General features: G+C 44.3%; 1 protein-coding gene and 1 long non-coding RNA gene across 2 annotated transcripts; one reads left to right on the top strand and one right to left on the bottom strand.

The window, feature by feature from the left end:
• Window positions 1-1,395: 1,395 nt before the first annotated feature.
• Window positions 1,396-8,803, top strand: LOC127335224 (uncharacterized). The gene is made up of 4 exons (XM_051361830.1): window positions 1,396-1,551; window positions 2,431-2,681; window positions 4,146-5,253; window positions 6,087-8,803. Exons 2-4 carry the CDS (start codon window positions 2,512-2,514, stop codon window positions 8,463-8,465), a joined length of 3,657 nt encoding a protein of 1,218 aa, XP_051217790.1. The 5' UTR covers window positions 1,396-1,551; window positions 2,431-2,511; the 3' UTR covers window positions 8,466-8,803.
• A 541-nt stretch (window positions 8,804-9,344) lies between these two features.
• Window positions 9,345-12,176, bottom strand: LOC127335223 (uncharacterized). Its single transcript, XR_007872672.1, has 2 exons — window positions 9,978-12,176; window positions 9,345-9,873 (listed from the first exon to the last, which is right to left on the bottom strand). It is a non-coding gene; the product is annotated as an uncharacterized lncRNA (long non-coding RNA).
• Window positions 12,177-14,326: the final 2,150 nt, after the last annotated feature.

The raw sequence follows: 14,326 nt of genomic DNA, 5'->3' as shown, positions 1-14,326 counted from the left end.
CGGCGCCACCCTCGTCATCGTGGACAAACTAGGAGTCGGGCTAAAGATAGTTAGGAATAATAACCCTAGTCTACATCTATAAGAATTCGAGCGACGAATCTGGAACCTTCCCTCCCGCCGATGAACACGAGGCCCATGGGGGAGAGGCAAAACCGCCACCGAAAACTTGTTCCCCTCTTTTTTCGCCCTTCTTGGTGGAGAGACGAAAGGGAGGGGAAATTTTTTGTGAGACCCGCTAAACACTGATCTTTGTACATGCCCTTGATCCCATTTCATTGCACGAGTTGACTTTTGTGTATGGCTAGTCTTTTGTCGCGCTAGCCTATACAAATGAACATGCCCCTCCGTCTAAACAATATATTAGATTGGAGCCTTTGGCTCCCATGTGTACGGTGCCAACAAAAATGCACGTGACCTTATTATCTTTTCTTTTGAAATCCATCCATGCACAGGATATCACAAGGGTTGCAAGCCTCGTCCTGCAAAAACATAATTAAAGCAAAGATGTAGGAGTAGATCCGGGGGAGAAAACTTGAAGGGGCTAGATAGGGCTGAGAAAAATATTCCGTCCCGCATCCCATCCCCCGCCATCTCCATCGTCGAAGCAAAGGGACTCTAGTCTAACCGACGTGGGCTGTCTCCGCTCGCTTCCAATCGTTGCACACCGCAACTCACAGAACAGTAGGTACAAATTTCTTCTTCGACAGGAAAAACCTATGCGACTTACTCAATCCTCCTAAGTATAACCGGTAGCTGTATTTCGAATTTGGATCTGAAAACTATCGAGATTGCAATGCACATTGTTTCAACACTCACAATGTTTTTCGAAATTTCTAGAAACATGTAGATTTGAATTTTGAGAAGTGTGGTATCCTGGTATCATGATATATTTCCCTCTGACCAGCTCACGTAGGCGACAAAAAAGTGGAGAAGAAAAAAAATGATACTCCGTATTTGTATTCTTTTTTTTTTTGTAGTGAAGGAAAAAGATGATAGAAGTAGCAGTTGGTGCAGGACAAGACAGGCCTGGGCTGTCTGTCTGCTCTTGCTGTCCATCTCCATGGGTCCATATTGGTCCATCCCCTCTCCTTTTCCATCGCTCAAAGCAAATTACACTGTTGATATAGCCCCTCTCTCTCTCTCTCAGTGTAGATTAGCGGTAGACCCCTGAGTTAGCGTGGCGGAGAACCAGATGCCCCCTCTCTGATGACTGATGTAGTGATGTGCGAGTGGTTGGTGTTTCCTTCTCCGCCTTTCCTGCATTTCTTCACTCCTATCTCTAGTTTATTTACCACTTTACTCCACCACTATCGATAAGCTGAAATGTCAAACAGAAAAAAGTATTATTGCTCTAGTCTCTGGAAGTGGAGCTTAACCAGCAGATAGACGGTAGTCCGACTCCCCACGCTTCTCCCCCCCACTTCCCATCCCCTCTCCTCTCCCTCTTCCTCCCCACCCGTACTGGACACTGAGCTCCACACTCCTCCCCCCAGCTCCCCCGCCGGTACCCGGTCCCGGGGCGGATCTACGCGCCTGGCTCGAGGAACAGAGGTGAGGAGCTCCGCCTACCATCTGGCCGTTCTTGCCGTGATTTGTTACATAGCATGTTCTTCCGCTGAGACTCCTCCGCCTGGATCCATCCCTGAGAGAGACTTTCTTTTGCTCGTTCTGCCCCCCCTTCTCATCTCTAGCTCGCGGCAAGAAGATAAGGCGGCCTACGGTGGATCATTTTCTTTTCTTTTTTGGATTTTTCTTCTCCTTCTCGTGCTGGATCTTGGCTATTCTTTTCCTGCCGATGCATATGCTGCTCTTAATTAGCTGCACGGAGAAGATTCCCAACTGATTCCTGCCTCGCCTTTCTTAGATTTGGTGCGGATTATGCCCTCCCCTCTCTAATCCGTGCTTTGCTAGCCAGGGGGGCAGTACAGTACTGCTTTTAATTTTTCCAAGCTGAACCTAAGATTAAGGAGCTTAAAAATACTTACTTTCTATTCTGGATTCCTCACAACATATATTCCTGGTTATACTACCCCTCTCCCCCCTTCTCCCATTTTTTCTATATTTATTTCACCATCAACAAAGCACTGCCACCATACAAGCTGACCTCCGGTGCTTAGCAGCTACAGTACTGTTCATGTATGATTACCTCATATTCCCTTTGTTCAAATCCTTGCAAGAGCTGCGCGATCTGTATAAGCTCCCCACCGATCTGCTTCTTTGATTTGCCAACACCGCTCCCTTTTTTGCTTTCGACTGCTGATATTTCATGTGATTTCGACTAATCCAAGAACTCGCGCTACTCCGCCCTTCTTCTCCACCACATCATTCCAATCTCTCTTGATGCTCCCTCCCACATAAAATGACACGTTGGATTCCCCAACAAGAGCTCGTCGGACATGAAATAACATGGGCCTTGGTTTCTCCTCGCAGGTGCCAGATGAGGTAGTTGGGGGCAGCCAAAGAAGCAAAGGTGGTTCTTGCTATCCCACCTGCTGAACATTCACCAGATCGATGCTATCCAGTGAGCACCCTTCAGACGCCTCATGCTCCTCCAAGTCTGTGCCCGGGGGTGTGGGTGCTCATCCAGCCGCGTCGTCCCCGGCCTCCACCACCAACACGCCGTCTCCGGCACGGGAGGAATCCCCAGATCTTGTCCAACGGTGCCCCGCCTTCTCCATAAGGTCAGAAATAGGAGGGTCCTCTCCTGATTATCGATTTACTACCTTTATGATATGGATTAGCAGCTTGAGGTTTATTATCTTCTTAATGGTGGATTTCAGTCTTTCTGATGCGTACGTACAGACGAATTAATTATTGGCTGCATCTTGGAGGGGTGGGATCGATGATTGGGTGTGAACTGTTGCTTTCATGGGGTTAATCTCTCTGTGTTATCGTGCTGGCCTGGTGGGTGTGGGGGAAGGGATCCAAGAAACTGAAACAGAAGGGGTTCCTTGTTTCATGAATCTAATTTGACAGCTGTTTACAGCTTACTTTTTTTTTTCTTTTCCTTTTTTGCATACTTAGTGACGTTGGGCTATAAATAGGTAGGCTGATTTTCAGCTCCTTGCAGATGTTTTCCTCTTCTTTTCTTCTACTTTTTTACACCTCCGATTAACATTAGTTGCCACTTAATATAAATGTATCTACGCGTATTTTAGTTCTAGGTACATCCATACTAGTGGGCTTTGAACCTGCTTGAGTTTTGTCAATATTATACGGGGCATGTGGGTAAAAAGGAGAAGCAAGCAATGTCAACACGTCTTGTGGTGGTGGGAGTTGAAAGCCACAACCGGCGTTACCTTCTCTGTGTGACAGATTCTACTATATGGAATGTCAAATTGACGTATAGAGGTATAGGGCACATTACCAGGGCCTGATCAAACACCATACCCATTCTTGAAGTTTGTTTGGAAGCACCGGAGAAGTGATGGTTCTTCAGCAGAAGGGTATCCCAACCGTTGACATGCAAAAGACATCCTCAACGACAAGTAGTGCCACCTCTGCAAAACCACCTCAGAGATTTCTCAACACTTTGGTATGTTGCTCATTTGCATGCGCGGTCTGTCTCCTGGAATGTGGGTGGCCACATGAATGACTGGTAGGTAAGGCAGCTGTTTGCAAGAAAGTGGCGAAGGCAAACTTATCGCTAATGATGCTCGCTCTTTCAGGGATGTGGAAGGAGCACAGCTGTGTTTTTAAGAGTGAACTGGTAGTGGAAAATGGGGTTTTTGTGATTATCAAGGGAGAAGTGTACATGTGAGCAAAGGGTGGGAGTGTTCAGTGTATTCCTTGGTTGATTCTGTCTCCACAATTTTTGTTAAAAACACGATGAAACCAAGAATCTCGCCCTCCCAACCAATGCCCCTTCCTACAGTGACACTTATTCTCTTTCTGTTGTAGAAGTTCATATTGGGTTAGTTGGGCATTAATTCATGTCAAATTTAATATACATTTTTTGTCCGAATCTGTTGAACAAAATGAAATGGTGCGCGGATCAATCGATGCAGAGGCCGGTGACATTCCTCGTTTTCGAAAAAAGAAGTTCAAGAAATTATGTTTGAACTCAATTTTAATACACATCATTAATTCAAAAGAAATGTTATCCCCTCTATATGTTCTAATGGCTCTGTATTTTCTATTTCCAGAGATTATGCTTTTGATTCGAGGAGCAAAGGCATCAAGAGAAGTTGGCCTTTCCGCCCACAGTCGCTGGAGCTTTGCTTAAAGCGCGGTGTTAAAGATCTACTGCCTCCATTTGAGCCTCCCGATTTGCTCCGATCAAAGTCTTTTTATACTTGCACAGACTTTGAGCAATCTGCTGCCTGCTCAGAAGCCGATGCTTTTGTTGGTTTGGTAAAGATTACAGAAGATGTTTTGTCAAATGTAAACACAACTGGTATCAACTTCCAGTCAGGTCAATTAGCAGATGAGTCACTTGGTCCATCTGAATACACACCACCAGAGGATAGGAAGACTGCTACTAACCGAGGTGGAAATACAAATGAACCAGGCCATAGTAATGAGGTTATACAAGCAGACAAGGAAGATAATATTTGCACCAAAGCAATTCGGCAGATAGAAGTTGCTCGACCCCCTTGTCGGTTGAAAAATCTTGGCTCGTCATGTGAGACTTCAGAAAAGAAGGGCAAGCTGCTAGTCAAATCAGGATCTATGAAAAATATCCGCCAGACAAAAGATGTATTATCTAACTCTAGCTCGGTTCTGGACCCAAATGCTTCGAAAACCTGTCCTGTTTGCAGAGTGTTCTCTTCCACATCAAATACCACTTTGAACGCACACATAGATCAGTGTCTTTATGCTGTGTCCAATACTGAGCTAGTAGTAGAGACAGTTAGTGTGAAGCCAAAAGTGAAGCAGATGAAGAAGCAATTGATGGTGGACATTTACAAGACAGCCCTTCCGTACACACTTGAGGACCTTGATAAGAGAAATGGGACTAACTGGGCTGTTGAATTGTCTGTGCCAACCGTGAACAAGGAGGTTTCCAAGAAGAACCGAAGCCCAAAAGTGGTACCATCTGAAGCAAGAGACGCTGAACGAGATCAAGATGTTTATGTTGATTCAAATGGCATAAAGATCAGGATTTTATCCAAGTCTATTGGTGCACCTGTGGTGTTGAGGGATGATATTAGTTTAAAGAAAGTTGCAAAGCACGAGACTGGAAAAAGTATGAATAAAAAGTTCAAGGTACATGGAAAGAAGCGCAACAGACTAAACCATTTGAAATCCCAGGTATGCAATCTAATTATTTGTTGCATATATTTGTTACTGCAATTATTTATGTTTTGTGTTTACATAGCCTTATTCTTGGACTTAAACCATATTGGGTTCCATGGAGTTCATACACATGACTCAATTTTAACCTCATAGATTTTGGTTCAGATTCTATGATTTGCGTTCTTGCTTTTTTTTCATTACGGTCTACTTCTGAAAATTTTAAAAGTCAGAATAGTATTCAAACTGTATTCTCTGTGGGTTAATTTAGTTCATGAATCATAATAATTTTATAGAAGCCATGTTGGTTAGTGATATTTTTGGAGAAAATCTCCAATTTCATATATGAAGTTGCCCCGGGTGTGCGTTTTGGTCATGAACTTGCAAATCGTGAATTGTGGGTCAAGAAGTTGACCCGCACGAGCGTTTTGGTCATTCTGTAATGGAAACCGTTAGTTTGCTGACGTGGCCAATTTGTTTTTTTGCAAATTGCCCCCTAAAATGTCAAACCGAGGACTAGAAATTAGAAAAAACAAAATTTTAGGGGGCAACTTGCAAAAAAGTCAATTGGTCACGTCACCAAACTAACGGCCGCTGTGACGGCATGACAAAAACACTCGCATGGGGCAACTTCGTGACCCATAATTCACGATTTGCAAGTTTGTGACCAAAACAAACATCCGGGGCAACTTCAGAGACCAAATCGGGGGTTTTCTCTATTTTTTTTATGCTACTTGATTTATTTGCAAATCATTTCTCAATTGCATATGATGTTAGCTTCCTCTTCAGTGTTTCATTTACTTATATTCTTGGTTTTAACCTTTCATTCTATTGTTTTGATACATGTCCAGGTTGGAGATATCCATGATGACACCTCCGAGGAGGAGCTGGCCATGCATACACGGAAACCTACTGAAAGCACCAGTTGCGGTGGTTCAGAAACTATTAGGCGATGGGTGTGCTCCAAACGCTCAGATATCACTAAGAGTTCTAGCACAATGCTTAATAGTAAAGCATCAGATGGTATGAAACCTGTAAAGAAATTGGCCAGGAGCTGCTTGCTTGGCTTTGATGATTCTCGAATTACAGAAAGTTATACTAAGGTGTTTTCTTCACGGTCAACAGAAGAGATAGGCACCACTTCGGAAATCAATGATGATGAATGTGGAAATGGTTCTTCAAGATTACTCGGATCAATTCCTAGATGGTCATCAGAAAATCCTTCATCCAGCAGTGCCTTTCCAAAAGTACCTAGATCAGCTGCTACTCTTGCAAAAAGAAAAATTAAGGAGATTGGAAGAAGAGAAGCTTCTAAGTCTAGTAAGTATGATACAGTGAGGAGGATTTCTACCATGGCAAAAAGCTCTGAAGCTTGTCTTTCTGTCTCCATTAAAGGACTGAGTAATGAACCAAAGAGGACAACGTCTACATCCAAGGTGTTAAGAAAGCATAGATCTCTATTGAGGACTCGCAAACGTGAATTTTCACCTTCTCTAAGTGGGCTAGTTCCTGGTTTCGGTCAAGAGCATGAACTTGTTCACAGACATCTAAACAATAAATTAAGTGTTACTAATAATGGCACCTTTAAGAAGCTTACAAAGCATACACAAGAAGATACCACAGATGAGACTGATGTTCCAGCATTGAGGCAAGGGGATGGTCAGTATGATATGGCAAAACAAACAGCAATTACACATGCAACTCAAGTGCAATGTACTTCAGTCTCCAGAAATACTCAGGAGGACTGTTGCAGTGCAATATGTAGTGGTCCTTTGAGTCCTGAAAACAGCAAGACGGCAGGTGAAGTCTTGGCAAAATGTGGTTTGTCAGTGGAGGATCCGTGCTCTACTGAGCAATCAACACATCATAATCATTCATCGAAGATCGTTGCCATTAATGCGATGGAGGAATGGCAAATAGACCCAGCTTCAGCTAAAAAATCTAGAATCTGCTTCACTAGCAACCAGGACATGGGTCTTGCAACTCCTCAGGATAACTCGTCAGTAACGTCGACCAGAGAAGACTCTAACCAAGATCATGGTTTTTCGGCATTTGACCGGGACTCATCCAATTCTCCCGTTTCGGTTGCCTCGACTATATCTTCTCCAATAGCTCTGAAGGACTCAAGAATTGAAGAGTCGGGACCAGGCCCATCCGCCATAAGTGTTAGGACAGTTGAAGAGAGCATGTCTGGGAGCTCAAATCAGGAAACGAAGACGATGCCTCCTGCAAGAGAAGGTGAACAGTTGCCTAATGAGAAACTGTACTGTTGCTCTTGTCGGGAGAGCATCTCCAGGGAGCCTCATTTAGACCATGAAAGTTCAACTGCCAGATCAGACACTTTTACTAGAAAACAGGTTCCACAGTTGCACATTGGTTTGCGGACATCATCGTCTTTCAGCACATACCAAAGAACAGATACAAAGGCAGACCCTTGCTTAGATACACATGATCGGCCATTAACTGGCAAGGTTTCAACTGAATCTGCCATGAACTTCTATGCGACAGATTGTATCAGACCATCAGTACAAACTCCGCTTCCATCACCGACAAGTCCTATGCTGAGACTGATGGGCAAGAACTTGATGGTGATGAACAGCCAGGAGAGTCGGCATCCTCAAGCTCCAAGTTCAGACTACATGCTGAGAGGGAATTACATGGCACCTGTTGGCTTCGTGCCTCCAAGCTACCAACATAGTGATTCAGCATTTATCGGCGGAACTCCATCAGTAAGGAGTCAACAAATTCCCTTTCAAAGTGTTCAACCTGGAAACTTTGTTCGGCCTCCAATGCATGGTGGTTTCATGACGCAACCTAATCATCATTCTCTGGATAAACCATACACAAACCTTGCTCCAGTCATGCATCACCCTAACTACATGATGAAAGAGGTTATCATGATTTATGATAATTCTCAAGAATGCAGAAGTGAGCCTCAAGTCAGCATGCTTGTTCCCACTGGAACCTATCCAACATCAGTCTCAGGTCTGAATACTTCGGCGCCGAGGCCATTTTACTGCCATCCATCACCAGTCCCAATTTTGCCAAGGGAGAGCTTTAATGGATCCATGCCTGTTTTCAGGAACACTAGCCCAATGGTTGGTGTTAGTACATTTAGTCAAAGAAATCAAGTCAGATATAGCCAACCCTTACATGTCACACCCTCTCGCGTCCAGACTCCAGAAGGTTACCTAAACCCGCCTGTCTATTATCCACAGGATTTCCGGTGACAACTCAGTAACCCAAATGAGCAAGAGAATTCCATTTGGCCTTTTGGTCATCACCGCCAAAGTGGGGAAGTGAGAGCTTTGTGATGGGTCTAAAATACTGGGTTTTCGGAACCTGTCTAAGATGTCCGACTCGCAACAGGATTTTTTTTTTCAAATAGATTTGATTTCTTTAATTGTATTTTCAGGTGAACATGTTTTGCCTTTCAAAGTAATTAAATAATGTTATGCATAGTTGCAGAAGGAGATTATAGTATGGTATTTTTCAATGGTGATAATGCATATATTTCACTATTTATCAAACAGATCAATAATGATATACTTCCTGGCAAGTTTGTCTCTATCTGTGTTCAGTAATCTTCTACCCTGCTCCGTTGAAAGTTTCTTAGTAGTTTGTGATATCTGGTGCAATCACAGAAAATATGTTACCAAGAAGCGAAGGGGTCTGCATGCCCCTTCTTTTATTGTACTATTTTTTTTGACGAAAAGCCATTGGACTTGCTGGATTTCATTGATGAAGAATAGGGGTTTGCAAATTACAACAAGAATGTTAAAAAAAGCTACTGCTTGCTGGCGCTGGAAACCGGCTTTTATTGTACTAGAAAGCAACATCTGTATAATTACTCAGTTTGTACTAAATTTGAGTCAATTAAAAGAGAACGGAGGGAGTAATTCGGAGTCATGAGTGGAGAGATTTGGCCTGGCCAACTTCTATCATCTTTCAGTACGTTTTTGTTGTAGCGTAGTACAAACCAGAGTTCTGAAACACTGGTGACTCAAGACTGCAGACCGTACACTCTGCAACGCTGAATGCAAACGACAGCTCATACAATGCAGTGTTATAGTTCGCTACACATACTAATATTAGTGCGTCATAAGAGATCAAACAGAGATTTACATATTTTCATTGTTGAATCCCCACAGCGCCAACGTACAGGACGATCATGGGAGGAGAAATGATCAGAAAGATCCGATGAGGACTTGCATGAATCCATGAACTGAAAAGGGAAAAGAAACTGACACTACAATGGATGCTGGCAGGTTGTACAAGGAAATCAGAGAACTGATTTTACAAGTTCGTTTCTATATCGGTCTCTAGGGAGTGCCACCTGAACCTTGGGCGCTGTTACTATTGGGCATTTGACCGTACTTGGGTACTGGAACAGCAAAGCCGGTTACGCCTGCGCCGGCCGACATGCCTTAGGCTCCTGCTGGTACTGCCGCCATCTGCTGTCATGTTTATCTTTTCCCTCGAATAGTTGAATGCTTCCTTAAACATCCACTTGGTGCACATTGCTGAACTTGAATCTTCTTCGTACCCTTCAAGAATTGCGTTGCAGGTGTTCGTGGCACGGGCATGTCTAGTAGGCCTTGCTAGTTCCAGAGTTTGATTATAAGGGAACACCAGGACCTGCTTCATCAAGAGATAAAACTGCAAGTCAAATAAACACCCTCTGTAGGAGGGAGCCTTCCTAAGCGACACAGGCAACCACAAGCATGATCACGAAGAGTCACCATAGCACAGGAGGGTTTTTACAAGTTGCTGTCAACGAAACCGGCCAGCCGGGAGAACGCTTCGCAGGCTCAAGGGTACACGGCCATCAGCTAGCACCTGTAATTTACACTTTCAGTAAGAGAAATATTCATATATGGTTCAATGGGTCAAACAAAACTATTTATTCCTGCAATCTAGTCTGCAGGACAAAGATTATACCGGAGAATCATAAATACTGTCGAAACTAGAAACAAATAAGTTCACAATTGACTGCACAGGACGAATACTGTATATAATGAATACACATATGGACGAAGCAAACTGAATCAAGCATATCCTGTTTCCAAGCCACCTTTTGCTATGAGAACAATGAAAAAAATGGAATGGAGACACGGATGAACAAAATTTATTTTCCACACCTGTGCCCTATGAGAAAGAAGAACTGACATTTTTATAAGAGTTGCCGGCTACGAGATAGTATACACACAAAAGCAGAACAGTAAATTTCTTGAGCAACACTATACAATCATAACATGATACCAGTGATGTAAACAAAAGGCTACTTTCTGGGGTCAGCTTGTTCCGCAGATAGCTTCCTTATCTCAAAATCTAGTACTGTTGATGGTGAAAGATTGCAACCATGTAAGCGAGCAGGATCAACAGAAGCACGTGTTGTAGATATACCTGAAATTATAGATAACATAAATGAGATATGAGCAGATGCAAGAATTAAACACTGACAGCTATGATCCAGTTCTTACTTAAAAAACTTACCATGTTTATAATATTCTGATATAGTAAAAGAACAGTAATCTTTGCCAATGACCTAATTGTTTTGGGTATGTTATATCCAGAACAGCATGCAGAAGCAGAACTTCTCACAGCTGAAGTTCCATCATGATAATTGATGGAGAAAGAGCATAACAATAAAAGAGTGTTTAATGTCTTGGACCAATTTCCTCAGCCACAAACTGGGAAATAACTGGGATTGTAAGTTCCACGCATTAATGACAAAACACTTCAATATGAATAAATATTCACTGTTCATGAATACACTATGCTAAGCAGCTAAAACCTTATGAAAAGCAGGTTCTGTGAGGTATCCTGCATATTCTTCAAATAATTTTGCAGGGATGCATGAGTTCATTATCAATGTGAGGCGTCAGGCATAATGGGCACCTTTGCATTCATGAAAGCAAGACGAAAAGCTAAGAACAAAACCGAGAGTTCAGTTACAAAAAACCTCAGCTATATGCTTGCTATGTTGGGTATCAGCAATCGCCTATCAGTGATTCAGTGGTGCACTTGCTGAGGTCGCATAATGGATACACACCAGCTGATCTCTGTACTAGAGTCGTACTCACACGACTTAGGCCCGAGCCATATTGACTCAGTCTGTCCAGACAAGCTAATTTCTTGGTCAAATTAGCCCCTCGGCTAGTCAGGATAAACCCTTTTAAACTGTTGTACTCTTTAGGATCCTAGAGATATGGGTTATCCAACTGACACACAGTTTGGAGTAACAGAGATAAGATGAGACGGGTATTTGGTACTATATAAACCACAAGATGTATACTGTAATCTATTGAGCCAAGCACAGAGGTAAGCGGAAAAAAAATTCCTTCTATCCTTTTTTTGAGAGAGCTTCCAGCCCAAACCCTAGTAGCATACGGCAAGAACACGAAGTGTCAACCTCACACACACGAGCTAATACTCTCCAAGAAAATCCGTTCCCAGAACTCAATCCATAATATGCTAAACTTAGAACACTCAATTCAGTCACTATCATTTATTATCAGCTAATTTTGGAGGTTCTATGTCAACCAATTTACGTCAACTCTCCAGGCAGCAGTCATCAGACTAATAAGGTGAACAGCCTAACATTCCTCAGATATCTGAGTAAACGTAAAGAACAAACTAACAATCAGGCTATGACAAGGAACAAATAAAACGCTAAAATTTCTTCAGCAGCAAACTGCTCATCTGGACAGAACTGAGTTCTCAACGATGGATGGACGTTACATCTGGTCTGGACACCGGTGTAACCAAATTCACATCCAACATATCTCCATACACTTAGCACCAGCGTCAAAACAAGAACAGAGGATCTATCTCATCTAACAATTAAGATTTAAAAAATCATTCACATGGTTGTAATATCCGAAAAGCAGCTAAATATATATAGAGAACTCAACTAGTTTCCACGAATCGACATACGAGTAGGGAGGAGAACTGGGTAATCAATACGTCGAATAGGGAGGAGAGCGTCGCGGAGGGAGGTGGACCGACTGGAGCAGAAGAAGCAGCCGCAGTGAGGATTTGGTGGGATGGGAGGAAGCGCAGGCAGGCATGAACAGGCGCTGATCAAGTTCGCCCGCCGTCGAGGGATCCGCCGCGCTCGCTCGCCGGTCCATGCCGCTGCCCGCGTCCGCGTCGCTCTCGACGCTCCTCACTCTGAATTTCGACCGCTGCGCCGAGCGGTTGTACCGACAATCCGTTCCTCACGCTAATCTCCGTACGGACGAACCGCCGGCGACATGGAAGAAGAAGGCGGCGAGGGAGCGGGGTGGCGGCTGCGGCACGTGTGGGAGAATAGGAAGTTGACAAAGTAGACGAGGAGGAGCAGATTCCGTCCAGTTCTGTCCCCGCCCTCCGTTGCGGGCGCCGTTTGGTGGGTCCCGCCAAGTCGCCTGTTTGCCTTTAGTTCAAGGTGGCGACGGGTACGGGGATGACCGGGGATGCCTCCACCGTCCCCGCCCCGATCCCCGCCGGTCCCCGTCCCCGCAAGTCCCCGCCAGCCTATCGGGGAGGAAACGGCCCCCGTCCCCGCCAATGTCGGGTACCCGGCCCCCGTCGGGTTCCCCACGGGGATGCGCGGCGGCGCCAGTGACGAGAGGATGTGTGCGCGCGGTGCGGCGCCAGTGACGAGGGGATGCGGTGCGCGCGGTGCCGGCGACGAGGTGATGCGCCGCGATGCCGGCGATGAGCAGTTGCAGAACGACGCGCCGATGCGGGCGATGAGCTCCTTGCCGATGTGGGCGACTCCTTGCCTATGCGTTCAGACGACGAAGACCGATGCGGTCAGCGAGCCAGCGAGGTCCGGAGATGGCCGGAGTGCTACCGCTAGCGCTAGGTGTCCGGTGTCCCTCGCGCGATTTGGGGAGTTATGAGCAGGGGGGCGGCGGGCGGCGGGCGGCGGCTGAGTGAGGGAGGGAGAAAGAGGAGTGGGTGGCCGGTTTGGAGAAGTTAGGTTTTTTTAATATATATATGACGTCTCTTATTACACTGACAGGTGAGGTTTCGGGTCCCCGTGGAGTACCCGCGGGGGGGATTTCCATCCCCGTACCCGCCCCGTTTCGTTACCGGGTACCCGCCCCGCTGTCCCCGTGGGGCGAATTTGCTCCCCATCCCCGGTTCTTAGCGGGTAATTACCCGCGGGTACCCGTCCCCACGGGAAAAACTGCCATCTTGACCTTTAGTACATTTTTTTTTAAAACCTGTGCCTTTTTAACCCTCGAGTTAAAAGTTAAAACTCTTTTTTTCAAGATGAACTTGAGTTGAAACTTGATTACGAGTAGGAGTATGGGCAAAAACCACAAATGGTGCCCGGTCTACATGTAGACGGGTAGTTGTCAAAATTCAAAAGTAAGAATTTAATGTTTTAAAAAAATCTGGGAAAAATCCTAGATGTATTCAATAACATATTCAAAGGGTATGCAAAACATGGACGAAAAATACTTACTGTACTATTTTAGGCTGCACAAAAAATGAAAAAAAAAACTAACAAATTTTGGAGATTTGAAACCTCGTGCGCAGCGGACCAAGGGCACGCCGCAATATTTTTTTTTATCACCTTTGTTGGGTATTGAACCCTCAACCTCTTGTTTCAAGTTGTATGTGCCTAACCAATTCACCAATCAGTCCGAACTAATGAAAAGAGATTAGACAGTGTATTTATATTCAACATCCCCCTCACGTGTCTATGCTATTTTAGTCCTTAGCGTGGATTCGGTGCAGGCTGCATAATTTTTTGTTTGTTTTTAAAACTAAGCAGGGTCTTTAACTTGAGACCTCTTGGCTCTGATACCATAAAAGATTGGTGCACTAGCTAATTGAACCAAAAGTCCGAACAGAGAGAGAGGGTCGGTCATTACACTCTTAACATACAAATTTGTTAATTGTTCCCAACCTAGAATATTGCTTCTTTCGCATTGATTTTTTTTTGCATATTGGAAGTTGTCAATATCTAAAATTTTGGTTTAGAATATTTTTGAAGTTGTGAATTGTTATTTTCAATTTTTGAAAAATGAGCTATATGTAGCTCGTCCTACATTTAACCGCACTTGTAGGAGTATTACCTATTTCTTCT

The sequence above is a fragment of the Lolium perenne genome, chromosome 2 (genome assembly GCF_019359855.2).
Source record: "Lolium perenne isolate Kyuss_39 chromosome 2, Kyuss_2.0, whole genome shotgun sequence".
Classification (NCBI taxonomy): domain Eukaryota; kingdom Viridiplantae; phylum Streptophyta; class Magnoliopsida; order Poales; family Poaceae; genus Lolium; species Lolium perenne.
Note: the sequence above shows the minus strand (reverse complement) of the source record. Positions and strands in the feature narration are given on the sequence as shown.